This window comes from Corythoichthys intestinalis, chromosome 7, assembly GCF_030265065.1.
Source record: "Corythoichthys intestinalis isolate RoL2023-P3 chromosome 7, ASM3026506v1, whole genome shotgun sequence".
NCBI classification, from domain to species: domain Eukaryota; kingdom Metazoa; phylum Chordata; class Actinopteri; order Syngnathiformes; family Syngnathidae; genus Corythoichthys; species Corythoichthys intestinalis.
This window is the reverse complement of record NC_080401.1, coordinates 27,524,095-27,547,724: the sequence shown is the minus strand read 5'-3', so window position 1 is coordinate 27,547,724 and position 23,630 is coordinate 27,524,095. Positions and strand designations below refer to the sequence as shown.

Genomic DNA, 23,630 nt, shown 5'->3' with positions numbered 1-23,630 from the left:
TATATTATTTAACTTTCACTTACTTTTTGTCATCATTTTAACTCACTCACTCACTCACTCACTCACTCACTCACTCACTCACTCACTCACTCACTCACTCACTCACTCACTCACTCACTCACTCACTCTCACGTTAATGTGGTTCATGCATGTGTGGGTGTGATGTTCAGACAAAACCACATCACAATGTTTTATAGCACTGAAGACAATGCACAAGATCAGGTTTTAACTAGTTCTGTATAAAAGCACTCATCCATTTAATGTTCTCAAGCACATTCCTGATCAGACCTGCAATCACAACTATCATCTTGCCAATTACTCAATCAGACCTTAATGTAAAGCAATTAAAGCAACAACTGAGTCACCCAAAATTTTACTTTAACCGCAGAGAATTACTGTATAATACAATATCTTTAGTCACGATTCTATTTAGTGAAGGTTAGCCGGCATAATATTTTGTTCAGTATACATTTCATACCATTGACTACCTGTTGTTTGCCAACAGTCAAAGAGAAAATACATGATTGTGCAAGCTGTTAAAAAGAGTTCGTTGTTCTAAAAGTTTTTTTTCAGCCAATCAATTTACTGTCTGATGAGCAGATTTTGTCATAGATTTTTATCATAGATATTGTCTAATGCATTGCCAAGAAGACTTCCAGTTCTTTAATCTGCGACACATTCTGAAACATTTACTAATTTTAATCTGCGACACATTCTGAAACACTTACTAACTCTCCTTCAGTGAAGTAAACATAAGTTGCCACCGGAAACCCACATTTACAACTCTCTTCCTCTCCAACAACAGTGCGTGCATGTGTGTTTGTGTAAACATGTGAAACATGCATGTGCACAAGACGTGGGATTGTTGTTTGCATTATGTTTTTTACCAGAGATTTTACATGAGAAAGTGTCTGTTAAATCTTAACATATTAATACCAACTTAATGCAGTTTACAGTTGCATCCAATGTTCTATTATATTGTTAGACTAATGAAATGTAATATACCAAGTGTTGTTAATCTTACTCTAAAAAGGTAATTAGTTACTAATTGAGTTGAGTTAGTAACCCAGTTACCTCATTGTAAAAGTAATTAGTTACTCAGCAAAGTAACTGACATTAGTTTTCATGTTCTACACGTTATTACACTGCTGGCCAAAAGTGTTGGCACCCCTGCAATTCTGTCAGATAATGCTCAATTTCTCCCCAAAAATGATTGCAATTACAAATGCTTTGGTAGTAATATCGTCATTTATTTTGCTTGCAATAAAAAAACACAAAAGACAATGAAAAAAATTTTAAATCATTCAATTAAATCATTCTATCATTTTACACAAAACTCAAAAAATGGCCCAGACAAAAGTATTGGCACCCTCAGCCAAATACTTGGTAGCACAACCTTTAGACAAAATAACTGAACAACCGCTTCCGGTTTCCATCAATGAGTTTCTTACAATGCTCTCCTGGAATTTTAGACCATTCTTCTTTGGCCAACTGCTCCAGGTCTCTGAGATTTGAAGGATGTCTTCCTCAAACTGCCATTTTCAGATCTCTCAACGGGTGTTCTATGCTCTTCAGTGCTTTCTCTCAAACCATTTTCCAGTGCTATTTGAAGTGTGTATTGGGTTATTGTCCTGCTGGAAGATCCATGACCTCTGAGGGAGACCCAGCTTTCTCACACTGGGCCCTACATTATGCTGCAACATATGTTGGTAGTCTTTGGACTTCATCATGCCATGCACACGGTCAAGCAGTCCAGTGCCAGAAGCAGAAAAGCAACCCCAAAACATCAGGGAACCCCCCGCCATGTTTGACTGTGGGGACAGTGTCCTTTTCTTTGAAGGCACTCTCTTTCTTTTTTTTTTTTTTTCATGTAAACTCTATGTTGATGCCTTTTACCAAAAAGCTCTACTTTTGTCTCATCTGACCAGAGAACATTCTTCCAAAACGGTTGTGGCTTTCTCAGGTAAGTTTTGGCAAACTCCAGCCTGTTTTTTTTTTTTTACGTCTCTGGGTCAGAAGTGGGGTCGTCTGGGTCTCCTACCATAGAGTCCCTTTTCATTCAGACGCCGACGGATAGTACGGGTTGACACTGTTGTACCCTCGGACTGCAGGACAGCTTCTTTATTCACCATCCGCACAATCTTTTGTTGAAATCTCTCATCAATTTTTCTTTTCCGTCCACACCTACGGAGGTTAGCCACAGTGCCATGGGATTTACACTTATTAATGACACTGCGCACAGTAGACACAGGAACATTCAGGTCTTTGGAGATGGACTTGTAGCCTTGAGATTTGCCATGGTTCCTCATAATTTTGCTTCTCAAGTCCTCAGACAGTTCTTTGGTCACTGCGCACAGTAGACACAGGAACATTCAGGTCTTTGGAGATGGACTTGCAGCCTTGAGATTGCCCATGGTTCCTCACAATTTTGCTTCCCAAGTCCTCAGACAGTTTTTTGGTCACTGCGCACAGTAGACACAGGAACATTCAGGTCTTTGGAGATGGACTTGTAGCCTTGAGATTGCCCATGGTTCCTCACAATTTTGCTTCTCAAGTCCTCAGACAGTTCTTTGGTCTTCTTTCTTTTCTCCATGCTCAATGTGGTACACACAAGGACACAGGAAAGAGGTTGAGTCAGCTTTAATCCATTTTAACTGCCTGCAAGTGTGATTTAGTTATTGCCACCACCTGTTTTGTGCCACAGGTAAGTAACAGGTGCTGTTAATTACCCAAATTAGAGAAGCATCACATGATTTTTCAAAGTGTGCCAATACTTTCGTCCGGCCCATTTTTGGAGTTTTGTGTAAAATGATAATTATTTTTGTTCCCCCATTCTCTTTTGTGTTTTTTCATTGTAAGCAAAATAAATGAAGATATTACTACCAAAGCATTTGTAATTGCAATCATTTTCTGGGAGAAACTGAGCATTATCTGACAGAATTGCAGGGTGCCAATACCTTTGCCCAGCAGTGTACAATATACATTCTATAACAACTTTAACATCAAATTTGTATTAACTGATTGAATAGAACTGATTTTTTTCATTTAAAAAAAAACAACAACAACAAAACATTAGGTCACACTTTTTACATTTTTGTTTTAATTTCACCTACAGTATGAAGTATAAGAGTGTAACGATATACAAACTTTAACTTTCAAATGCTGTGAGAAAAAAAAGTCTTATTGTTTTTCCCTGTTGTACTGAACCCGCACCGAACCATGCTCTTTGTACCGAGTTACGTACTGAGCCGTGACTTGTGTCGTCACATCCCTAACATATATGCATAAATATATTTTTCAATACGCAGGTGAGGCTCTGAATCTCTTGCCTCTCCAGTCTTTGTTCTGGTACTTTTGATAAAAAAATATCACCCAATGTTCATGGATACGCCATTCAAGAAAGGTTAAGAGCAAGTGACTATATTTGGTATTAAAAAAAAAAAAAAAAAAAAAAGTTATTATATTGTATTGTATGTTATTGTATTGTCTGAAAGGAAAACACCAACTTGGTGATGATAATGCACACTTAACAGGAAAACAGTACATTATTTTCAATTAATTGTACGCACCAGGAAAAAAAAGTTGCCTGAGAGTTTAAGATGACGATCGTCACTCTAAATGGTAATGCTAACGAAAACGCGAATGCTATGCTAACGCTCCCAGCCATCTAGTCAATCATCATCGCTTTCGCAACGGCGTCACCACGTCCTTCCCTCATCCCACTCTGCTCTGTACCGGGGAGCTGTGACAAAATCAGACAACTCACCCTTCATTCAACCAAATTGTAGGAACGCGTCCCTTTACATCCTCAGTAACGGTAATGGCATTTCAAAGATCGGAAAATTAATCAACTAGATTAGTCTCTACTGAAAAAAATTACACTGTTATACTCTAACGACATTATTAAAAACACTGAATATCACCTTGTCATTTGTGACGGTCCTGGCCGTTTAATTACTAATTTTTATTAATTATTTCAGTCAGCTGATCGTCAACTCCGCCAGCTGGCTGCCTCCCCTCCCACTGTGACGTAAGCTGATCAATGCCGGACGAACAGACGACGTCGCCGCCGCTGATTGGCCATGACGAAAAGGCGCCAAGCTTCATAAACCTGCCGCTGTCAACACTCTGGGAGGTCGCATTTGACAGCATTTGTGCCGCGGTCCTCCTCGCCAGCTGTTTGCTCGTCATTCACTCTCGTGTGCATTTGATCACTACTTTGTTACACTCCCGCTTTTTGGGTGAGGTCTTTTGTATTTTGCCATTATTGGATCGTTTTTGTTCCCCAGTGTAAATAAGAGCACTGAAGCAGTAGGGGTAAGCCATCATTTCAGTCCAACCTGTTTTCTCCTGTTTTGTTTAGTGTAAGAAGCTAGGTTAGTGGCTGTCTTTTCTTTGTTCTTTTTCACGATCAGGGTTTAGTTAGCGAGTGGGGTTTAAGTGTAGTTCCTTATGTTTGTTGTTTTGGCCTGGGCTTACCCTGAAGCTGCGCTTCTTCCGCATTTCGTATATATTCACTGCGAGTTTGATTATTGTGAATAAATGTGTGTCCACTTGTAAACTTGTGTGGCTTGTCTTACGTTACGCCCTTCGCGAGTTGTCTTACGTTACGCCCTTCGCGAGCTGTCCTTAGGACATAACACATTGTACAAGATTCTTCAATATTTCCTAAACTAAATGAGCAACCACGGGTAGTCTCCGGGTTAGGTTTTCGACTCAGACTGGCGATGTAACCCGAATTTCTGCGTAGGTCGGAATTAACCCTTGAAGTACCCAAAGATACTCCCTGAAACTCAAAATAACTGTCCAAAAACATGTATTTTACATCAGATAATAAGTAAAAAATAAGATACTGCGCAGTGTTAAAAAAAAAAAAAAAAAAGAAAAAAAAAAGGCTGGAGACAGAATGGTGGACGAGACTCCAGCCTCGTAAAGTCGAAATCATGTAAGTCGGGTACGTCATAACCAGTGTTGTTAATAACGGCGTTACAATATAACGGCGTTACTAACGGCGTTATTTTTTTCAGTAGTGGGTAATCTAATTAATTACTTTTCTCATCTTGGCAACGCCGTTACCGTTACTGAGGACGGAAAGGCATGCGTTACTATGCGCTACTATATTGGTCGAAAAGTCTGAGGGAGGCGGACTCACCGAGATGACAGAGCAGAGCAGGAGGAGGGAGGAGGCAAGAAAGTTGTGACGCCGAGCAAACGCGATGCTAGGTAGCTCCAATAATACATGTTGTAGCCGATAGCCTACAAACTACGCCCACATGTTATGGTAGATATGGTAGACATGGTAGATATCACATGTACTGTACATAGATATAACTAGATGCAAAATGACAGACATGGCACTAAATGAGTTAGTAGACAGCCGCCATCTTAAAGCAGTAGACTTTTTAGGACGGCTCTGTTGTAGAGAACCTTCCTAGCGAACCTAAGTAACTTTTTATCTAAAATACTTCTAAATCGGCAAAATCTTGACTTGAATCTATCTTTAAATGATGAAACAGTTTTAAAACTTTTATATGTCGAAAGTAGAGAGAAGGGAACTAATGCAATAATGGGAGCAATTTTAACAACTTTTAACAGTTGATTCAGGGTAAAGGGAAAATTAGGGTAAAGAATTGGGCTCGGGCCAATTGTACCAAAAACCTTCACAAAAAACTTCACATCGTGTGGCCAATGTTTTTTTTTTTTTTTTTTTTTTTTTTGAGGGGAAAAAAAAAAGTAATTATCACCAATTACTTTGCCAAGTAACTAATTACTCTTACATTCAGGTAATTGAGTTACTAACGCAATTACTTTTTGGGAGAAGTAATTTGTAACTATAATTAATTACTTTTTTTCAGTAAGATTAACAACACTGGTCATAACCCAGGGCCTATCAATAAGGCTACTTAGCGAGATTTAAATAAAAATGAGTACTACAGTATGGTTATTTACAGTTGTGTTCAAAATTATTCCACCCTGCAGTTAAGTGTTTTAGCAACTTTCATGAAGAAATCAAACAAGCACTTGAAAAAACATAAATGCAACTTCGATGACAGCAATATTGTTTTACATATACCAGTAAATTTACATTTGCGATTTCCTCAATGACAAATTTATTCACTTCCTTACTGATATAGATAGTCGAGATAATGTTGTCTAATATCTCACAGCTGGATTTCATCACAGTATTAATCTCATGTACGATAAATATTGTGAAATTGTGTCGCAGGAAGTTTGATGGTATAGGTTGGGAGGAGAGGTGCACGGAGGTAAAATAAAACACCCCTCCTTTTCTGCTAGCCGAGTCCTTCTCAGAAGGCTTTTTAATTTTTGTGTTTTGACACAGATTTTTGCAATAGGTAAACTTTCTACTTGGATTTTTCTGCATGCACAGATGAGCAGATATTTTAAAAGTTCTTACCCCGAGGTTGAGGAGGGCAGCAGCGGAGCAGATGAAACTGGAGATTGTCAGAGCGAAGACTCTGGCCCTCCAGATGTTCTAATAGCTCTCTCAGAGTGGGCCTTGCAGTTTCGGTCCCATGGAGGCGGAACTCACCAGGAGTCACTTCAATGTGGAAGTTCTTATACTGGCGCACAGGGCGGGATTCATTGAGGTCAATCTAAAAGGAGCAAAGTCGGTTAACCACGAGACTAGCGTAAGCAGGTATTTGTAGGGATGCAACAACAAATCGGTAAAAATGCTATAAATCGCTAATTCAAAATATCGGTAATTAATTTCATTTTCAATTTGCCGTGCAAGATTATAACGTCAAGCATCAGTTTTTTTAGCTATTAAAATATCATTTAACTGCTGCGCCTCGTGATAGACCTCAGATAAGTGGGAGAGGTTGGGTGGGGTTTGATGGACGAATATTCAAATTTTGCATGACATGGCCCTTGGCTGTGACACTAATACAGACAAAGCTTGCCAGAAACGTCGTCAGGCTTCATCAAAAACTGGTGACTGCGGAATGGGTCTCCATCTAATGCTAAATAGTGCCACAAATTATATTGTTATATAATACGATTTTAAAAGCACGGGTATCCACTGTTTGTTACAAGAGGACGCTATCCTAGCCATTTTCAACCAGCACTCAAAGGACTTTATTGTGCAGGAACATTCTGACCGATGCGTGATCCTATTACAGATGAACAGTTCAAGGCTAGCCCTGGGTGTTCTGACTTTGTTTTGATTTAAAGAGAATGCCCTAGTGTGCTACAACAAACCATATTAGGGCTAGCGTGCTACAACATACGATATTAGGCTCCTTGAGCATATCAGATGCTTTGGAGGTGATTTTTCAGGGGAATTTGTCCGCTTCAAGCTTAGAAGGCAAGGTAAAGTAGATTTTATTTTTCCTTGTTAGTAAATATAGTGACCTGTTTTTAAAGTTAGGGTTTTTTTTTCAAGTTTTAAGACTGCCCTAGAAATCTGAGTTGGAATTGAGTTGTCTGGCTCCCCCAAGTTACAGGCCGCTGCATATAAATGAAGAGGTTGCAATTCGCCGGGTTGATTTGTTGTTTTTTTTGTTTTTTGTTTATAAAGATATTTTTGGTCAATCAAATATTTTAGAGCAATATCTCTCTTTCCCATATTACGACATGGACACCTTAAATTTGAGCGGTGTTGTATTCCAGAAATTACTGTAGATTTTATTTTTAAATTGACTGAGACCTCGCAAAATCTAATGAAAACAATAAAGATAATCATGCAGTGAAGCTCCATACCTCATTGCAGGCCACAGTGATGACAATATACTGGTAGTCGGTGACGCTCCAGCGAAGAATGTACATCCCATCCTCATTACCCTCCTGCCGCAGTTTTTGGATGGCATACTCTGTACTGTTGTCAGAAATGAACAATCAATTAAAGTCATACAGCGTGACAGGTAGAAAATATGTTACTGACGCAGCTGTTGAAGCCTTGTATAAATAAAGTTGAGTAGACAAGCTGAAAATGTTTGCACCAGGGACAAAACAACTCCATGTCAGCCTTAGCGTCATTTTCTCATCATAGTTCTTAATTGATCAGATTTTGCATTTGTGATCTCTTAAATGTTTATGGTTAAAAAAAAAAAAAAACTTTCAGCTATACCTATAGCGGTAAAATCTCTTATAAACAGAGAGATAACTACAATTTTTACACCAGTTAGCATGAAAGTTTACAACCTTGGTAGAATACACATTTCATGCTCAGGGTGAACAATGCCCCCAAAACACAAAAGTTGGACACCAGTCGTAGAGTTGCATAGGAATAGTGGTAATAAAAAGTTTCTGAACCTTTTGGAACTTCTCACATTTCTACATAAAATCACCATAAATGTGATCTGATCTTTGTCAAAATCACACTGATGAAAAAAACTGTCTGCTTTAACTAAAACCACCCAAACATGTATAGGTTTTTATATTTTGATGAGGATAATATGCAAACAATGACAGAGGGGGGAGGGGGGGGTGTGAACCATCACAATTAAGACTTTGTGGCCCCCCTTTTGGCAGCAATAAGTTCAACCATACGCTCCCTGTAGCTGCAGATTTGGCACATCGATCAGGACTAATCATGGGCCATTCTTCTCTACAAAAATAGAGAAGTCAGATTCAGTCAGATTCCTGGGGTGTGTGGCATGAATCGCTGTCTTTAGGTCATGACACAGCATCTCAATAGAGTTCAAGTCTGGACTTTGACTTGGCCACTCCAAAACGTGTATTTTGTTCTCCTGAAACCATTCTGAAGTTGATTTACTTCTGTGTTTTGGATCATTGTCTTATTGCAGCATCCATCCTCTTTTTAGCTTCAACAGTCTGACAGACGGCCAGCAAAACATCCTGCTAAACCTTTGAATTCATTCTTCCATTAATGGTTGAAAGTTGTCCTGGCCCCGAGGCAGCAAAACAGCCCCAAATCATGATGCTCCCTCCACCATGCTCCACAGTAGAGGTGGGAATCTTTTGACACCTAACGATTCGATTACGATTCAGAGGCTCAGATTCGATTATAAATCGATTATTGATGTTATCCCCCACCCCACCCCCCACCGCGCTTTTAATGTTTTGTACATTAGTTTCAAAATTGTTCAAAAATCCTCTCAGGCTAAACCAAACTAATATTTCAGTATCATGTTAACAGTTTAAAACAGTAAATAAAATACTCAAGTCCCATTCTGTATCAGCAGCTTTAAACTACATTCATTTAATTTAATGATGTGAATCAACCTTTAAAGTTGTTAAAATTCTCCCGTTATTCCATAATTGCCCTTCTGTCTACTTTTGACATGTCAAAGTTTTAAAATTGTTTCATCATTTAAAGATGGATTCAAGTTAAGATTTTGCCGATTTAGGAGTATTTTAGATAAAAAGGAAATTAAGATAATTAGGTTCACTACAACAGAGAATTTTCGAGAAGTCTACAGCTTTAAGATGGCGGCTGTTAACAACGCGGCAACTACTAAACGGCAAGTCTGTCATTTTGCATCTAGTTCTTTTTACATGTTCTACCGGCGCCGCCGTCTATCATTTTGCATCTAGTTCTACATAAATGTGCTATCTACTATTGCCGTATGCGGCTGTATGTTTGTAGCGGTTTGTAGCAACTAGCAACTGGGCGTTGTTTGAAGCAGCCGTTGGCCACAGTCAGGTATTATTGTTTTTTTTATCTAGCGGCATGAGTTGAACATGATATTTACTCTCGGTCCGTTCCTCATTGTGTCCCGAAGACTGCGCTGACTTTTATTTAAGGTCTGCTTCACCTGGTATAATTCAATAAACGGAATTTGGATTTTTGTGAATCGTTCTCGAATCTTTTTCAACGGCCGAATCGCGAATAATCTCGGAATCGGAAATTTCGCATGCCTCTACTCCACAGTAAGGATGAGGTGTTGATGTTGGTGAGCTGTTCCATTTTTCTTCCACACATGACGTTGTGTGTTACTCCCAAACAATTCAACTTTGGTTTAATCACCCCACAAAATATTTTGCCAAAACGTCTGTGGAGTGTCTAAGTGCCTTTTTGCGAACATTAAACAAGCAACAATGTTTTTTCAGACAGCTGTGGCTTCCTCCGTGGAGTCCTCCCATGAACACCATTCTTGGCCGTTGTTTTACATAGACATAGTTGATGTGTGCACAGAGATATTAGACTGTGCCAGTGATTTCTGTAAGTCTTTAGCAAACTCGAGGGTTCTGTTTTACTTCTCTGAGTATTCTGCACTGAACTCTTGGCGTCATCTTTGGTGGACAGCCACTCCTTGGGAGAGAAGCAACAGTGCCAAACTCTCCATTTGTAGACTTCTCTGACTGTCAATTGATGTACATCCAGACTTTTAGAGATGGTTTAGTATCCTTTCCCAGCTTTATTCAAATCAACAATCCTTGATCGGGGGTCTTCAGACAGCTCTTCTGACCGAGCCATGATGCACATCAGACAATGCTTCTCATCAAGACAATTCTAAACCGGTGTGTGTTTTATAGGGCTAAGGGCAGCTTCAAACCACTCATCAGTGATTTGTCACACACCTGACTTAAAATATTTAGTAAAAATGGGTTCCAATTGCCCTTTAAGTCTCCTTAGGCAGAGGCTTTACTTACTTATTTTCTCCTCTTCTGTCATTGTTTGCATGCTATCTTCGTTAAAAAATGAAAACCTATAAATGTTTGGGTGGTTTTAGTTAAAGCAGACACTGTATTTTCATCTGTGTGATTTTAACAAAGATCAGATCGCATTTGATGGTGATTTTATGCAGAAATGTGAGAAATTCCAAAAGGTTCAGATACTTTTTCATACCACTCTATACTGTGTGGTCGTGATTTAAAACATCTTTTTATTAACTTTAAAATTGCAAAAACCTGATGGTTTAGCGCTGTGCATGGGGTACCTGTAATTTAGAGACCAAGAACACTGAAAGACTGTGGGGGAGGATTTTTTTTGTGCCTTTTTCAAAGCCTAAAAGAAAGGTCTCCAAATGGAAGCTATGGATAAAGCTCTGTCGTCGACCACCACAACTGAATGTCAAGACAGTCATTAAGTATGTGCCTATCAGTGTTTCCCACCAATGAACGAGACTGTGGCGGCCCACCACAGTCTCGTTTGGGCCCGCCACAGTCTCGTTTGCCCCCCCCCCCGCCGAAAAAAAAAAAAAAGATAATAATCAGATGCCTCAGTCAGCCGATTACACAGCTGTAGCCCACTCCACTCTACTACACGTGCGAGCGAGAGCGCGCGCGTGCGTGCGTGCACACACAGACACACGCGCCAACAGGTCGCGCTCATAGACGGGACTACTAGCCTGGTACACCAGACTCATAGCTGTGCTATGCAGGCATGAAAATCTCTCACCTTTCGGCGAAATTCGCCGTTTTGAAGTCAAAAAGGGCGACCTACGTGAATTGCGTAGATCCGAGGAGAAATTCTTTTTTTTTTGGGGGGGGGGTTCGGGAGGTTTTATTTAATTGTTATTATTATTATCATCATGTGATTAAGAAATCGGTTATTTAAAAAAGTGACACTTGGACAGTCAGCAAATCCTTCTAGATGCTTCGCTGACGAGAACCAATCATCGGCCCAAGCTGCGTTCCATTATTCCAAACGCGCGCACTCCTTAAGTGTACATGGGAGTGCTCGGAGAGCCTTTGGTTGCATTGCAAAGCTGCGAAAACAAAAAACAGGCCTTATCCACACCGGGGCAGACCAGAGCGCAGCATACACACTTGCCTGTATTTGCCAGCAGATTGAATTTGGTGAGTAATGGTTTCAATCGTTTTCACATTTTGCGCCCCGTATCGCTCCAGTCGTCCACCTGAGACGCGCTATTTTCGGCTGGGACTTGAGCTGACGGCCGGTGTCGGCACAACACCGGCCTGACGAGTGGTGGGAATGACTCTTGCTTCTTAAAGCTTTTCAGAAATACAGGGATCCCTCGTTTTTCGCGGTTAATGGGGACCAGAACCCGCCGCAATAAGTGAAAACCGCGAAGTAGCCCCCCCCCCCCCCCCCCCCCCCCCACTTTTTTGTGCGTGTTCAATGTATTTATTCAGATTTTACATTGGAAAAAAGATACATATATATATAAGACATGTTTTTTTCACTTTTTTCACCAAAGTATCATTTATAAATGGTTTTCAAGCACTTCAAAATGTAAGAATTATGATAAGTTTTAAACATGTTACTGCCCCACCGAATTATTTTTAAACAAGAATAAAGTAGTAAGAAAATGCTTGGCTTTATTAAATGCTTCATAGTGAGTCTACTCAAACACTCTCAGGCTTTGTTAAACGGTGATTGACACATGTGCAAAGTTTTTCTTTTTATATATATATATATATAATTTTTTTTTTGTTTTTTTTTTGTTTGTTTGTTTGGAGCAACTTATTTGATTGAATAATAAAGACACAAATGTCCTAGCCAAAATGTGGCCCAAACGCAAAACAACATTACTTCAATGGAAAAATTTGTTTCAATCAAGAAAAATAGTTTTCAAATGCTTTTTTTGTCTCAAATTTATTTTTGCAATCAAAAACAATTTTTTTTTATTGAAGTGACTTTTTTGGGATTAAAAGTATATACTGTATTTTGATTGAAGCAACTTTGTTTTTGATAGAAGTAACTTTGTTTTTTGATTGAATAATAAAAACACAAATCTACCTCCATCGTTATTGAGAGAGAAAGAAATTAAGAAAGCTTTAAAACTAAAAGCCACCGGGGAGTCTGTTTTTTTTTTATTTTTTTTTTAAAATATTTATATTTCATTACATAGACATGCCTCGTAGGGAAAGGAGATTGAGGGATAAAAAAAAGGAGTTGGATGAGGCTGCTAAAGGCAGTGGATACCTCATCAGCTGGGTGAATAGCAGACCTGGTAAGAACAAGTTTGCAAGGATAGTCGGGTATTAAATACAATTATAAACACAATTACATTGTTATTTTTCTATAAGATTTTATGTCATTGCTTTATTAATCATTAGGTGCTAGAGCTGTTAAGTATAGATAATAATGAAATAATAGTTTTGAGAAAATGTGCTGTTGGTGGCTCAGTGACCATCTGATGTGGTTTGTTCTCAGATGAACAAGTTGAGGAAGGAAGTTTTGATGCAGAGGTTGAAGGAAGAAAAGAGGCAGACTGACTGAGTCACAGCCAGAAAGTCTTGATGACAGTTTTGATTTCTATTCACTGTTGCCCCCTCCCAATTAAAGTATGTCACAGTCGCAGCCAATTATTATCTAAAGCTGGTTAAAATTGAAGTTATGTTGTTTTAAGGTGTATTAAATACTTGTTCATGTGCCCCTTTTGATCTACGAGCACCCGCCCCTCCACCGGTCTATGCACGGCCCTGCTGAAACGCAGTGTGGGTTGACAGAGCTCAATATTTTGTTGGGGTGTACAGTGTACTGGAACATATTTCCTCCACACCCTTCTCACCTTTTTAACACCTGACCCATTTTCATGCCTGGCTATGAGAGTATGAGTCTGGCCACCATTCAGCAGAAAAAAAATTCCAGGGCGGAGCCAGCCACAGCAAATAGACAGCGGAGCGGACCATTCAGCGACGGGCTGACGCGACGTCGGTAAAGCGACTAGTAACTAGCGAGAGACATTTCAACATATTCAACATGACTAGCGCGAGACAGACTGTTGGTTTTAGCGACTCGATGTGTTTTTGGTCATGTAAAACCGAATTTACCGCGGATTGGAACATACTACCGCTGAGTCTGGTGTACCAGGCTACGGGACGACTGTCTGCTGCATTCTGCTGTATTTGGCGCGATCCGGCGACACCGCATGCAGCAATTTATATTACATTCAGTGGTCTCAAAATGCCCTAACGAGATACACCAGGCTTGAAAATGTACACACACACCCTACCCCGAGGGTCAGAGACCCTCCAACCACAGTCTCCTAAAATCCTGTGGGAAACACTGGCCTATGTTTTATTTTTTTACTTTTTAACTTTTTAGCAAAGACATAAAATGTAAGTGGTGAATTAATGGTGCTGGGTATTTACAATAAGAGCTGAACACCCGAGCATCATGGTGACATTGCCACATTGGGTGCGTTCAAAGTTTCCGACTACAAGTGCGGGCTTTCCATTATCCGTGCGCGTGTATCGTCAAATGCACATTTAGCTTTACTACTTGGATAGCATTGCTGCCTTTGTAAGAAGCGATTACCCCTTGGACTAAAGAAGAATTGATTCGAGGCTGGGTGCCTTGACAAATTAAAAAAAAAAAAAAAAAAATGATAGGTGTGGTTTATATGTGTATTTTTTAACATGCTAAATGAAATATAGTCAGTACGCTCAATTGTGTAGAATTTAAGGGGAAGCAGTAACTAATGCAAAGAGATGTGATTCAGAAAACAACCCATCGTAAGTTGTGTATGCCGATCTGTAGAATAAAAATAAATACAATAAGAGTGTACAGAGTAGAAATAAAATGTAATTAATGAAACCATAAGAACAAACCAAATCGGGCCATGGCAGCCATTGTTGTTGTTTTGCACCACAGAAGAGGGAGCCACCTCAATGCACAAGTAGTGATGGGCATCCACTGTTAACCTGAAGTACCCATCCACAAGAGATGCAAAGGAAACAGCCTCAGCCCAAGATGCCATATGCAATTCCTGATGAAACAAAAAGGTGATTGAAAATCCATATTATTCTTATTTTATAAAAGTTCAAAACAATTCTGCTGACACTTTAACCTTAAGTGATAATAAACAAAAACAAACACAAATACAAGAAAACATTTCAACGTTCTTGTAAATATCCCATAGGGTACAATAGTGCCTTGCTGTGTAATAGCTTCCCTTGCTGTTGCTCATTAGTTATCAGTGACTACTCAATAAAACGCCATGTTCCTAGTACCTCTACTGAAGAGGGAAATATTTAATACAGTAAGTGTTTTGTTTAAAAGACCACTTTGGATTTTGGATTTTTGTCACTTTTCTTTTTCTTATATTATTGTAGAGGGGAAAAATGATCAATGAATGACGGGTTTTATTGAAAGGCCATTTTACGTTGACCTCCAGTGATTTGGCTAATGACAACAAGCCTCGTGTCTTGGTACTATCAGGCATATCGAAAGGTTTCAGCTAACACTTAACAAATTACAATGGTAAAGTGGGTGATCAGTGTATACAGTGGAGCAAATAAGTATTTAGTCAACCACCAATTGTGCAAGTTCTCCCACTTGAAAAGATTATAGAGAGGCCTGTAATTGTCAACAGGGGTCAAACTCAACCATGAGAGACAGAATGTGGAAAAAAAAAAAAAACAGAAAATCACATTGTTTGATTTTTAAAGAATTTATTTCCAAATTAGAGTGGAAAATAAGTATTTGGTCACCTACAAACAAGCAAGATTTCTGGCTGTCAAAGAGGTATAACTTCTTCTAACGAGGTCTAACAAGGCTCCACTCGTTACCTGTATTAATGTCACCTGTTTTAACTCATTATCGGTATAAAGGACACCTGTCCACAATCTAAGTCAGTCAAACTCCAAATTCCACTACGGCCAAGACCAACGAGCTGTCCAATGACACCAGAGACAAAATTGTAGACCTGCACCAGGCTGGGAAGACTGAATCTACATTAGGTAAAACGCTTGGCGGAAAGAAATCAACTGTGGGAGCAATTATTAGAAAATGGAAGACATACAAGACCACTGATAATCTCCCTTGATCTGGGGCTCCATGCAAGATCTCACCCCGTGGCGTCAAAATGATAACAAGAACGGTGAGCAAAAATCCCAGAAACACACGGGGGCACCTAGTGAATGACCTACAGAGAGCTGGGACCACAGTAACAAAGGCTACTATCAGTAACACAATGCGCCGCCAAGGACTCAAATCCTGCACGTGTCCAGACGTGTCTCCCTGCTGAAAAAAGGTCATGTCCAGGCCTGTCTGCGGTTCGCTAGAGAGCACTTGGATGATCCAGAAGAGGACTGGGAGAATGTGTTATGGTCAGACGAAACCAAAATAGAACTTTTTAGTAGAAAGACAGGTTCTCGTGTTTGGAGGAGAATGAGTACTGAGTACTACTGTTTCATCCGAAGAACACCATACCCACTGTGAAGCATGGGGGTGGAAACATCACGCTTTGGGGCCGTTTTTCTGCAAAGGGACCAGGACGACTGATCTGTGTAAAGGAAAGAATAAATGGGGCCATGTATCGAGAGATTTTGAGTGAAAATCTCCTTCCATCAGCAAGGGCATATAAGACGTGGCTGGGTCTGTCAGCATGACAATGATCCCAAACACACAGCCAGGGCAAAAAAGGAGTGGCTAAGCATTTCAAGGTCCTGGAGTGGCCTAGCCAGTCTCCAGATCCCAACCCCATAGAAAATCTGTGGAGGAAGTTGAAAGTCTGTGTTGCCCAACGACAGCCCCAAAACATCACTGCTCTAGAGGAGATCTGCATGGAGGAATGGGTCAAAACACCAGCAACAGTGTGTGAAAAGCTTGTGAAGAGTTACAGAAAACGTTTGGCCTCCGTTATTGCCAACAAAGAGTACATTACAAAATATTGAGATGAACTTTTGGTATTGACTAAATACTTATTTTCCACCATGATTTGCAAATAAATTCTTTAAAAATCAAACAATGTGATTTTCTGTTTTTTCCCCCACATTCTTTCTCTCATGGTTGAGTTTTACCAATGTTGACAATTACAGGCCTCTCTAATATTTTCACGTGGGAGAACTTGCACAATTAGTGGTTGACTAAATACTTATTTGCCCCACTGTACGTTCTTAACAGTGAACTTAAACTAAGATGTGAATATTTACTTTGCAAGTCCTTAAATGTCTGCACTACCAAAATTTTAGGTTAGAGGCAAATCGGATCAAAGTAAATCACAGTAGATTCGTATGGAGTTAAAAGGTGGGTTATTTATGATTAAAAAGGAAGTCCATTTGAAAAGGGGGGAAATACGTTTTCATGGCAATGTATACTTTTGCTAAACTTGTTCAAATATTACTGTATATTGCAAAAGAACTCAGTTGACTCTATTAGAACTGGTGAAGTTTAAAAATGGCACTAGTACCTTCAATATGAATTTTATTAAGAGAATTGAAAATGACAGCATAGACTGAAAAGCAGATTTATATCCCGGACTCAATTGCAATGTTCTTGTGTCCTTCTTTGCCTTACCATTTTCTTGTAATCCTGCCTGTGAATCGTGACTGTGGCATCCTTAATGGCCGCATGCATGATCTCATGGAAGTCACAGAATCTCTCCCAGGCTTCATCAGCTTCCTTTCCTCTCAAATTTTCATTCAGCTTGTTTTTTTTTGACCTGCCTTTCTCTTTAGAACTCACTGGTTTCTATATTGAAGACACACACAGCTCGTGATGTTTAATTGAATTGACAAGCAAAGTCAGGTGAGACTGTTTTACAGCAATTCGATACTTTGTTTTCTACTATGCAATGCAATCTAAATTTTTACTCAGTAATAGCAATTTAAAGTCATATAATTAGAATGAGGTAAAACATTTCTAAATCATACCCTAGTCTAAATGTAACACAAAGATTCACTGTACATTAGAATTGTGAGTCTGAGGTTTACAAACTTTTGTTGCTCCTCTACCTTCTACTGGATTGAAATGTACTTAAGATAACAGTCACTTACTGTGGGGGGCTTCTTCCTCCAGGAAATGCCTGTTGTACCAGACACACATACTTGTACATCATGCCAAGTATCCATTGTCTGGTGTGGGCTCTGTCCTTGAATTTGGTTGTAGTATGCTGTAAACACACATATAAGTGATAGTACATAGTTTAAATTACTGGAAAGCTTTTAATGACCTAGATAGGAATAACTTGACGATTAGTGAGTGTTGGTTTATGCTTGTTCTCTATCTCTATCTGTACCACTGTATCCATTTCATGAAGTCTTTAGTCATAGAAGTAGCACTACAACATTGCATTTGAAGTGGTATTTTGCTCATTTCCTATCTAAAAAAATAGACAGGATATTACAGCAGGAAATGTCATACGTCATGTGTTTTGCAAAACAAAACAAACAAAAAAATACAGTCTACGGTATAATGGGGGTGAACACGCAAAAACCTTTTCAGAGAGCCCTATCGTTTACACGGCAATGGCGTTTTAGGGGCGGAAAACGCAAAAATGTGAAAACTTCTGGAGAGGAAATCTTGACAACGCTCCACCCTGTCGTCGCTATCTAAACAGTTGACAACGGAAAAGTGAGTTTTTGTTGGCATCTGACTTCCGTACTCCAACAGTAGGTGGCAATAATGCCCCATTATATTGCAATATATAATATATATAAGTAGTCCCTGAGTTAGCGCGTGCCTGACTTACGTGATTTCGACTTTACGACGCCTGAGTCTTTTCCCCATTTGGTCTCCAATTATTGTTTTGTTTTCTCCGGTTTTTCGAGTACCACTACCTAGCTCGCATTGCCTTTCTTTATTACAGGATCCCCTCGTCCCCAAGCAGCATCGCCGCCGTCCAGCAGTTTCTTTCGGCTGGCAGGTTCCCCGTTAGGTCCCACTTCCTTGTTATCATGCTGCTGCTGCTTCTTCCCTGGCACAGACTCCTCTTGCGAGTCCCTATCAGGTTTTTTGAGTTTGGATGGTGGGCTCACATTGAGAGAGGCAACTCTGGCGACCTGAATGGCCATGATATCCCTCCTCTCGCCTCCCTACTCTTTCTACAGCGCCCTTTTCTCTCAGCAAGGCGACTCACTCGTGAGTGAAGCCCAAATAGCCATTGAATTTTACAGCATTTAACACAACGTAACTCACAGGTTCTTTTTTTTTTTTAAACTTGATTTCATTAATATGACATATAATACATGTTTTTGGATAGTTATTTTGAGATTTACTGGGTATTTAGGTGTATTTAAATGGTTAATTCCAATTTACACGGAAATTTGGGTTACATCGCCAGTATAGGAACGGAACTCGTTCATAACTCAGGGACTACCTATATTTATTTATTTTTGCTGACAAACTCCTTCACAGTTAAATCCACTAGTTGCCGGTAATGTAACGAGCTGGAAAAGACGGTGGACGATGTGTGACACAGTCGCAGCTCAGCCAGCAGCAGGGTCGCCCCCTCCCGGCTCGATGCCAAGCGAACTGGAGTAAATGAAAAATGCATACGGGAAGATTACACCACGGAAGGGAAACGCGTGGTGTCACACAGGTGTGCTTTCACTTTCACTTTCATGACTTTATGGACTGTCAAATGGTCGCTACTTCAAGGAGAGTCAGACTCATGTGTCACACGTCCCCCTGGTTGTCTTGCAGGGTTTCTGCTTCAAGGAAATATACTCGGCACCACTAACATGTTTCTGCGCAACGACTGTAACATTGTAAGTAATGTTGCTAGACTTTGTCGTTTTCTCAAAGATTTATTTCAATCGCAACTCGGCGACCGCTTGTAAAAGCAGAGCTTAGCTCTCTCGGTCAAAAAGGTTTCCGACCCCTGACCTAAACCCATGACTATCTTTAGATTTTGCTTTTTTAAAACTTCTTTATCATATATATACATTTATTTTTTGTCACGAATGGGACACTCCGCAACTATGTAAAAATTTCCATGTTAACCTAATTTGTCAGCAGTATACTGGTTGATGTCAAAACTGATACAGAACAAAATATAAATTGATAAGTTCATAGTTTTATGCATTTATTATGAAAGTATTTATCAGTTAAACAGTGCAAATTAGAGGACAGCTTTGCAAGTCAATTTACAGTGTGCGCCCCTGAATCTTCTGCTTGCGCCCCTAAAATTTTAAGTTAGGGGCCACTGTGCTTCTAGTAAACAATGTTAGTCAGGAGCCCTGGGCTCTGAGCTGGTGGATGGTGGTCGCTACTTGGAGACAGCCCGCTGTATTATTGGTTAGGTCTGTTACGTGCTGCTACAATAAAATGAGTGAAGCCATCTGATTCTTCTCCTTCCTCACCCTCAGCCGAGGGTATTACAATATATTTGCCGTCGAAGGGGGCAACGATACTGACGACATCAGTGCTCGTGGTTCGTGTATGAAAACAACATGTCTTCACGTAGCAACCTTCCACGTGGCCTAACTGCCGTCAACGCTATACAAGAATCAAGTCAACTATTGACTACGCTCATTACAGAGCCAATTAGAGCAGAGAAAAACAATTCAGTGCATCCATTGAATATTTGGCAAACAAGGAGACACGCCGGGAAGAGAGAGAAGTGTGGACGGGACTACGGAGGACTGCAATGTGGTGGGATAACTATCAGTGATGTAGTAGACGACCGAGCGAGGATTGAAAGCCTTTGCATGTTCAAAGAACCCCTTTTTGCAATGTCCAATGTGTCTGCAACCACAAATATAAGTAAGGCCTACATGTAAGCTCTGACAAATTGGAGGTTACATGCACTTGTGCATTTCTGTGTGCACGCAGTTACCCACACAAAATGGTCGTCTAAACGTGGAATTAAAATAAGAGCAAAACACCACTTTTGCTTAAGATCATTGTCATGTAAACCTAGGAAGGTTAGAATCATTAGCCTTTATTGAACCACAATTCAAAAGCAATGTCTGAGTTTTTTTTGGTTAACTTTCAGTACATTTTATTATTAATTTGGTCTGATTCTATTTATCTCAATTACTGTTGTGCATCTCAATTTTGTCCAAATGTCTAAATGGAAATAATATTTTTTTCATGTGTGCTAAAAAAATAACCTCATAAAGATATCATTCTGATATTATACTGTTTAATGAATACACTAACAACAATTACATACAAAATGTACGGAACATGTCACAAAAATACAAAGATGCAGTATACCAGGCAGTGTCCATCAACTAAAATTAGAGGAATTCAATGTCTTACCATAATTACTCCCATTCACGATGTCTCCATCTTTTGTTACACTCATCGAAATAGGCTCAGTTATCTCACTGCCCATGCCATTGGTTAGCCCTTCCAAGGTAGCCAGATACTTCATCTTCAGGTCATACAGAGGGATGTCACTGACCTTGACTGTTCGGTAATTGAATTCACTGAGGAATTTCTTGAAGACATTGTTGATGCGGATCCGGGTCAAAAAATTACGTTGCTTTATGTTTGCGTTCATTGCCTCTGGAATGAAACGCTTGTAGCTGTAGGAATGATAACAGAGAACAAAAACTAATCTGTTAGGAATATTTCTCAGTACCTAACGCGTGTCATAAACCTTTTTTCTGACTTCCATAAATTATGCATCCCATTAAATCTTTGAATTATCTTACGCTTTTCCATATTATGTATATACTGTTTGGCATGTCTTTAGAGTATATTGTTCACATTCTCACAATCTACTAGTTCTGTGTATGTCACCGTCTTATAATAATACATTTTAGTTCACCATGCCATTAAAGACACCCAAGGACACTTTACAACCAAATTTACAAATGATATAAATTAAAGTAGACATAAGGACAGATTAAAAGCAAAATCAAAGTAATCAAAGTAACAGGGACGAAGTCATATTGTAAAACTTAACAGAGGATCAAGCTGAATCATTTAAACAGATACGAGTCGGGATTTGAAAAGAGGGAAAGAAGTTATATTGTCTTCAGTTCTTCAGCAGTTATTCAGTTGTAAATTTTACATGAAAAGAATTGCATATTCCTGTTTGTTTATCATTTTTGCTTTTTTTGTTGTTGTTGATTATGAGTTACATTTAAGAGATACCAATGTATATAGAAATGCAAAGATCAGAAAAGTCAACATTGTGACACATTCTTTGATGTGAGTTTCTTACTTGACTGCTTGGGAAGCAGCAGACAGGGGGATGTCCATGCTCTTGGCATAGTGGGTAATGGCAAGCACAGCCATTCCCAGACATTCGTTTTCGAGTTCGTGCTGCTCTGACTCAGAGACGCATGTTCGAAGAGGTAAGAAACCCGTGTGAAAATCATGCTGACCCTGGAAGACAAAAACAGAAAAAGTTCATAATAAATAAAATAGTTTATTCTGGATTCCAAAGTCTGGCTGGCAGCAGGAAAGACTGCACCGGGGGTGGAGGTGTTAGTTACACTACTCTCACAAGTCTGAGAAACAGCCGTTTCCTGGACACCCTTAAATAACTACAAGCAGGGCAAAGAGAAAACAATCTGATGGTCCTCCGAGAGGCCGGATAACTCAGCATCAACCGAAACGATAATGATGAGCAATAAGAAGACCATTAGAGCATGGAGCTGGGATTGGTCCTAGATAACCATGTAGTTGGGCCTCTTATTACACAAAGGGAGGATGAAGTGCGGCAAAGATCACTGGGCTATATACCTCACCCGCCCAAGCTGTCCTCATGGTTTGACATCGATCTCCTCAGATGCTCTGAGGTCAAGATGGTCATAGACCGAGCAAGAGCTTAGCTCCTGGGCCAAATGGCGTACCCTAAAGAGCGTACAAGAAGAGCTGCCCGGGCCTTCTCAAGCTGCTATGGAAATTGATATCCATAGCATGGAAAACCCAAGCCATTCCATGGGCGTGGACCAATGCCATAACCACCTTGTTCCCAAGGGAGAAGGATTCTCAGCATGTCGGTCAATTCAGAGGCATCGATCTCCTTACCGTGGAGGGGAAGATTTTCTCCTTGGTTTTAGCAAAACACATGACCAGATACTCTCTGGAAAACTAGTACATAGACACCACACCACAAAAGCTGTACACCACAAAAGCTGTAGTCCCATGTTTTTCCGGCTGCGTGGATCATAGCTCCATGATTTGGGAACAAATCCAATCAGCAAAGAGCCACAAGGGCAATCTCTAAATCATCTACAGTAGCTGACAAATGCATACAGTTCTGTCCCCCATCAGCAGATTAACTTCTCTCTAGAATTCTTCCACATACCATCATGTATCCAGGACCTTATTGTACAAACCGGATTTGGTTGAAGTTGGGAAATTGTGTAAAATGTAAATAAAAACAAAACACAATGATTTGAAAATCCTTTTCAACCTATATTCAATTGAATACACTACAAAGACAACATATTTAATGCTCAAACTCATAAACTTTATTTTATTTTTCAAATAATAACGAACTTAGAATTTCATGGCTGCAACACGTGCAGTAGAAGTTGGGAAAGGGCATGTTTACCACTTCGTTACATCAGCTTTCCTTTTAATAACACTCAATAAACGTTTTGAAAGAGAGGAGACTAATTCTCTTAGCTTCTCATGTGGAATTCTTTCCCATTCTTGCTTGATAAACCGCTTCAGTTGTTCAACAGTCCGGGGTCTTTTCTGTCATATTTTATGCTTCATAATGCGCCACACATTTTCAATGGGAGACATGTCTGGACTGCAAGCGGGCCAGGGGAGAACCGGGACTCATTTACTTCGAAGTTGTAACACGTGCAGAATGTGGCTTGGCATTATCTTGCTGAAATAAGCTGCGGCGTCCATGAAAAAGACGTCGCTTGGATGGCAGCATATTTTGCTCCAAAATCTGTATGTACTTTTCAGCACTTATGTTGCCTTCACAGAAATGAAGTCACCCATGCCATGGGAACTAATGCACCCCCATACCATCACAGATGCTGGCTTTTGAACTTTGCGTTCATAACAGTCCGGATGGTTCGCTTCCTCTTTGGTCCGGAGGACACGACGTCCAGTGTTTCCAAAAACAATTTGAAAAGTGGAC

At 39.8% G+C, this 23,630-nt stretch overlaps 1 protein-coding gene and 1 long non-coding RNA gene across 5 annotated transcripts in view; one reads left to right on the top strand and one right to left on the bottom strand.

Moving 5' to 3' along the window:
• jak1 (Janus kinase 1) overlaps window positions 1-23,630 on the bottom strand; it is a 67,447-nt gene that overhangs the window by 22,494 nt on the left and 21,323 nt on the right. For all 4 annotated transcript variants that reach the window (XM_057840292.1, XM_057840293.1, XM_057840291.1 and 1 more), the window contains 7 exons: window positions 21,744-21,907; window positions 20,831-21,099; window positions 17,620-17,735; window positions 17,141-17,314; window positions 14,452-14,609; window positions 7,726-7,840; window positions 6,419-6,617 (listed from right to left, as the gene is read on the bottom strand). In XM_057840292.1, the coding sequence (XP_057696275.1) occupies window positions 6,419-6,617; window positions 7,726-7,840; window positions 14,452-14,609; window positions 17,141-17,314; window positions 17,620-17,735; window positions 20,831-21,099; window positions 21,744-21,907 (1,195 nt within the window). The remainder of the gene's footprint in view (window positions 1-6,418; window positions 6,618-7,725; window positions 7,841-14,451; window positions 14,610-17,140; window positions 17,315-17,619; window positions 17,736-20,830; window positions 21,100-21,743; window positions 21,908-23,630) is intronic.
• LOC130918529 (uncharacterized) lies at window positions 14,276-22,911 on the top strand. Its single transcript, XR_009063775.1, has 3 exons — window positions 14,276-14,625; window positions 18,980-19,163; window positions 19,268-22,911. It is a non-coding gene; the product is annotated as an uncharacterized LOC130918529 (long non-coding RNA).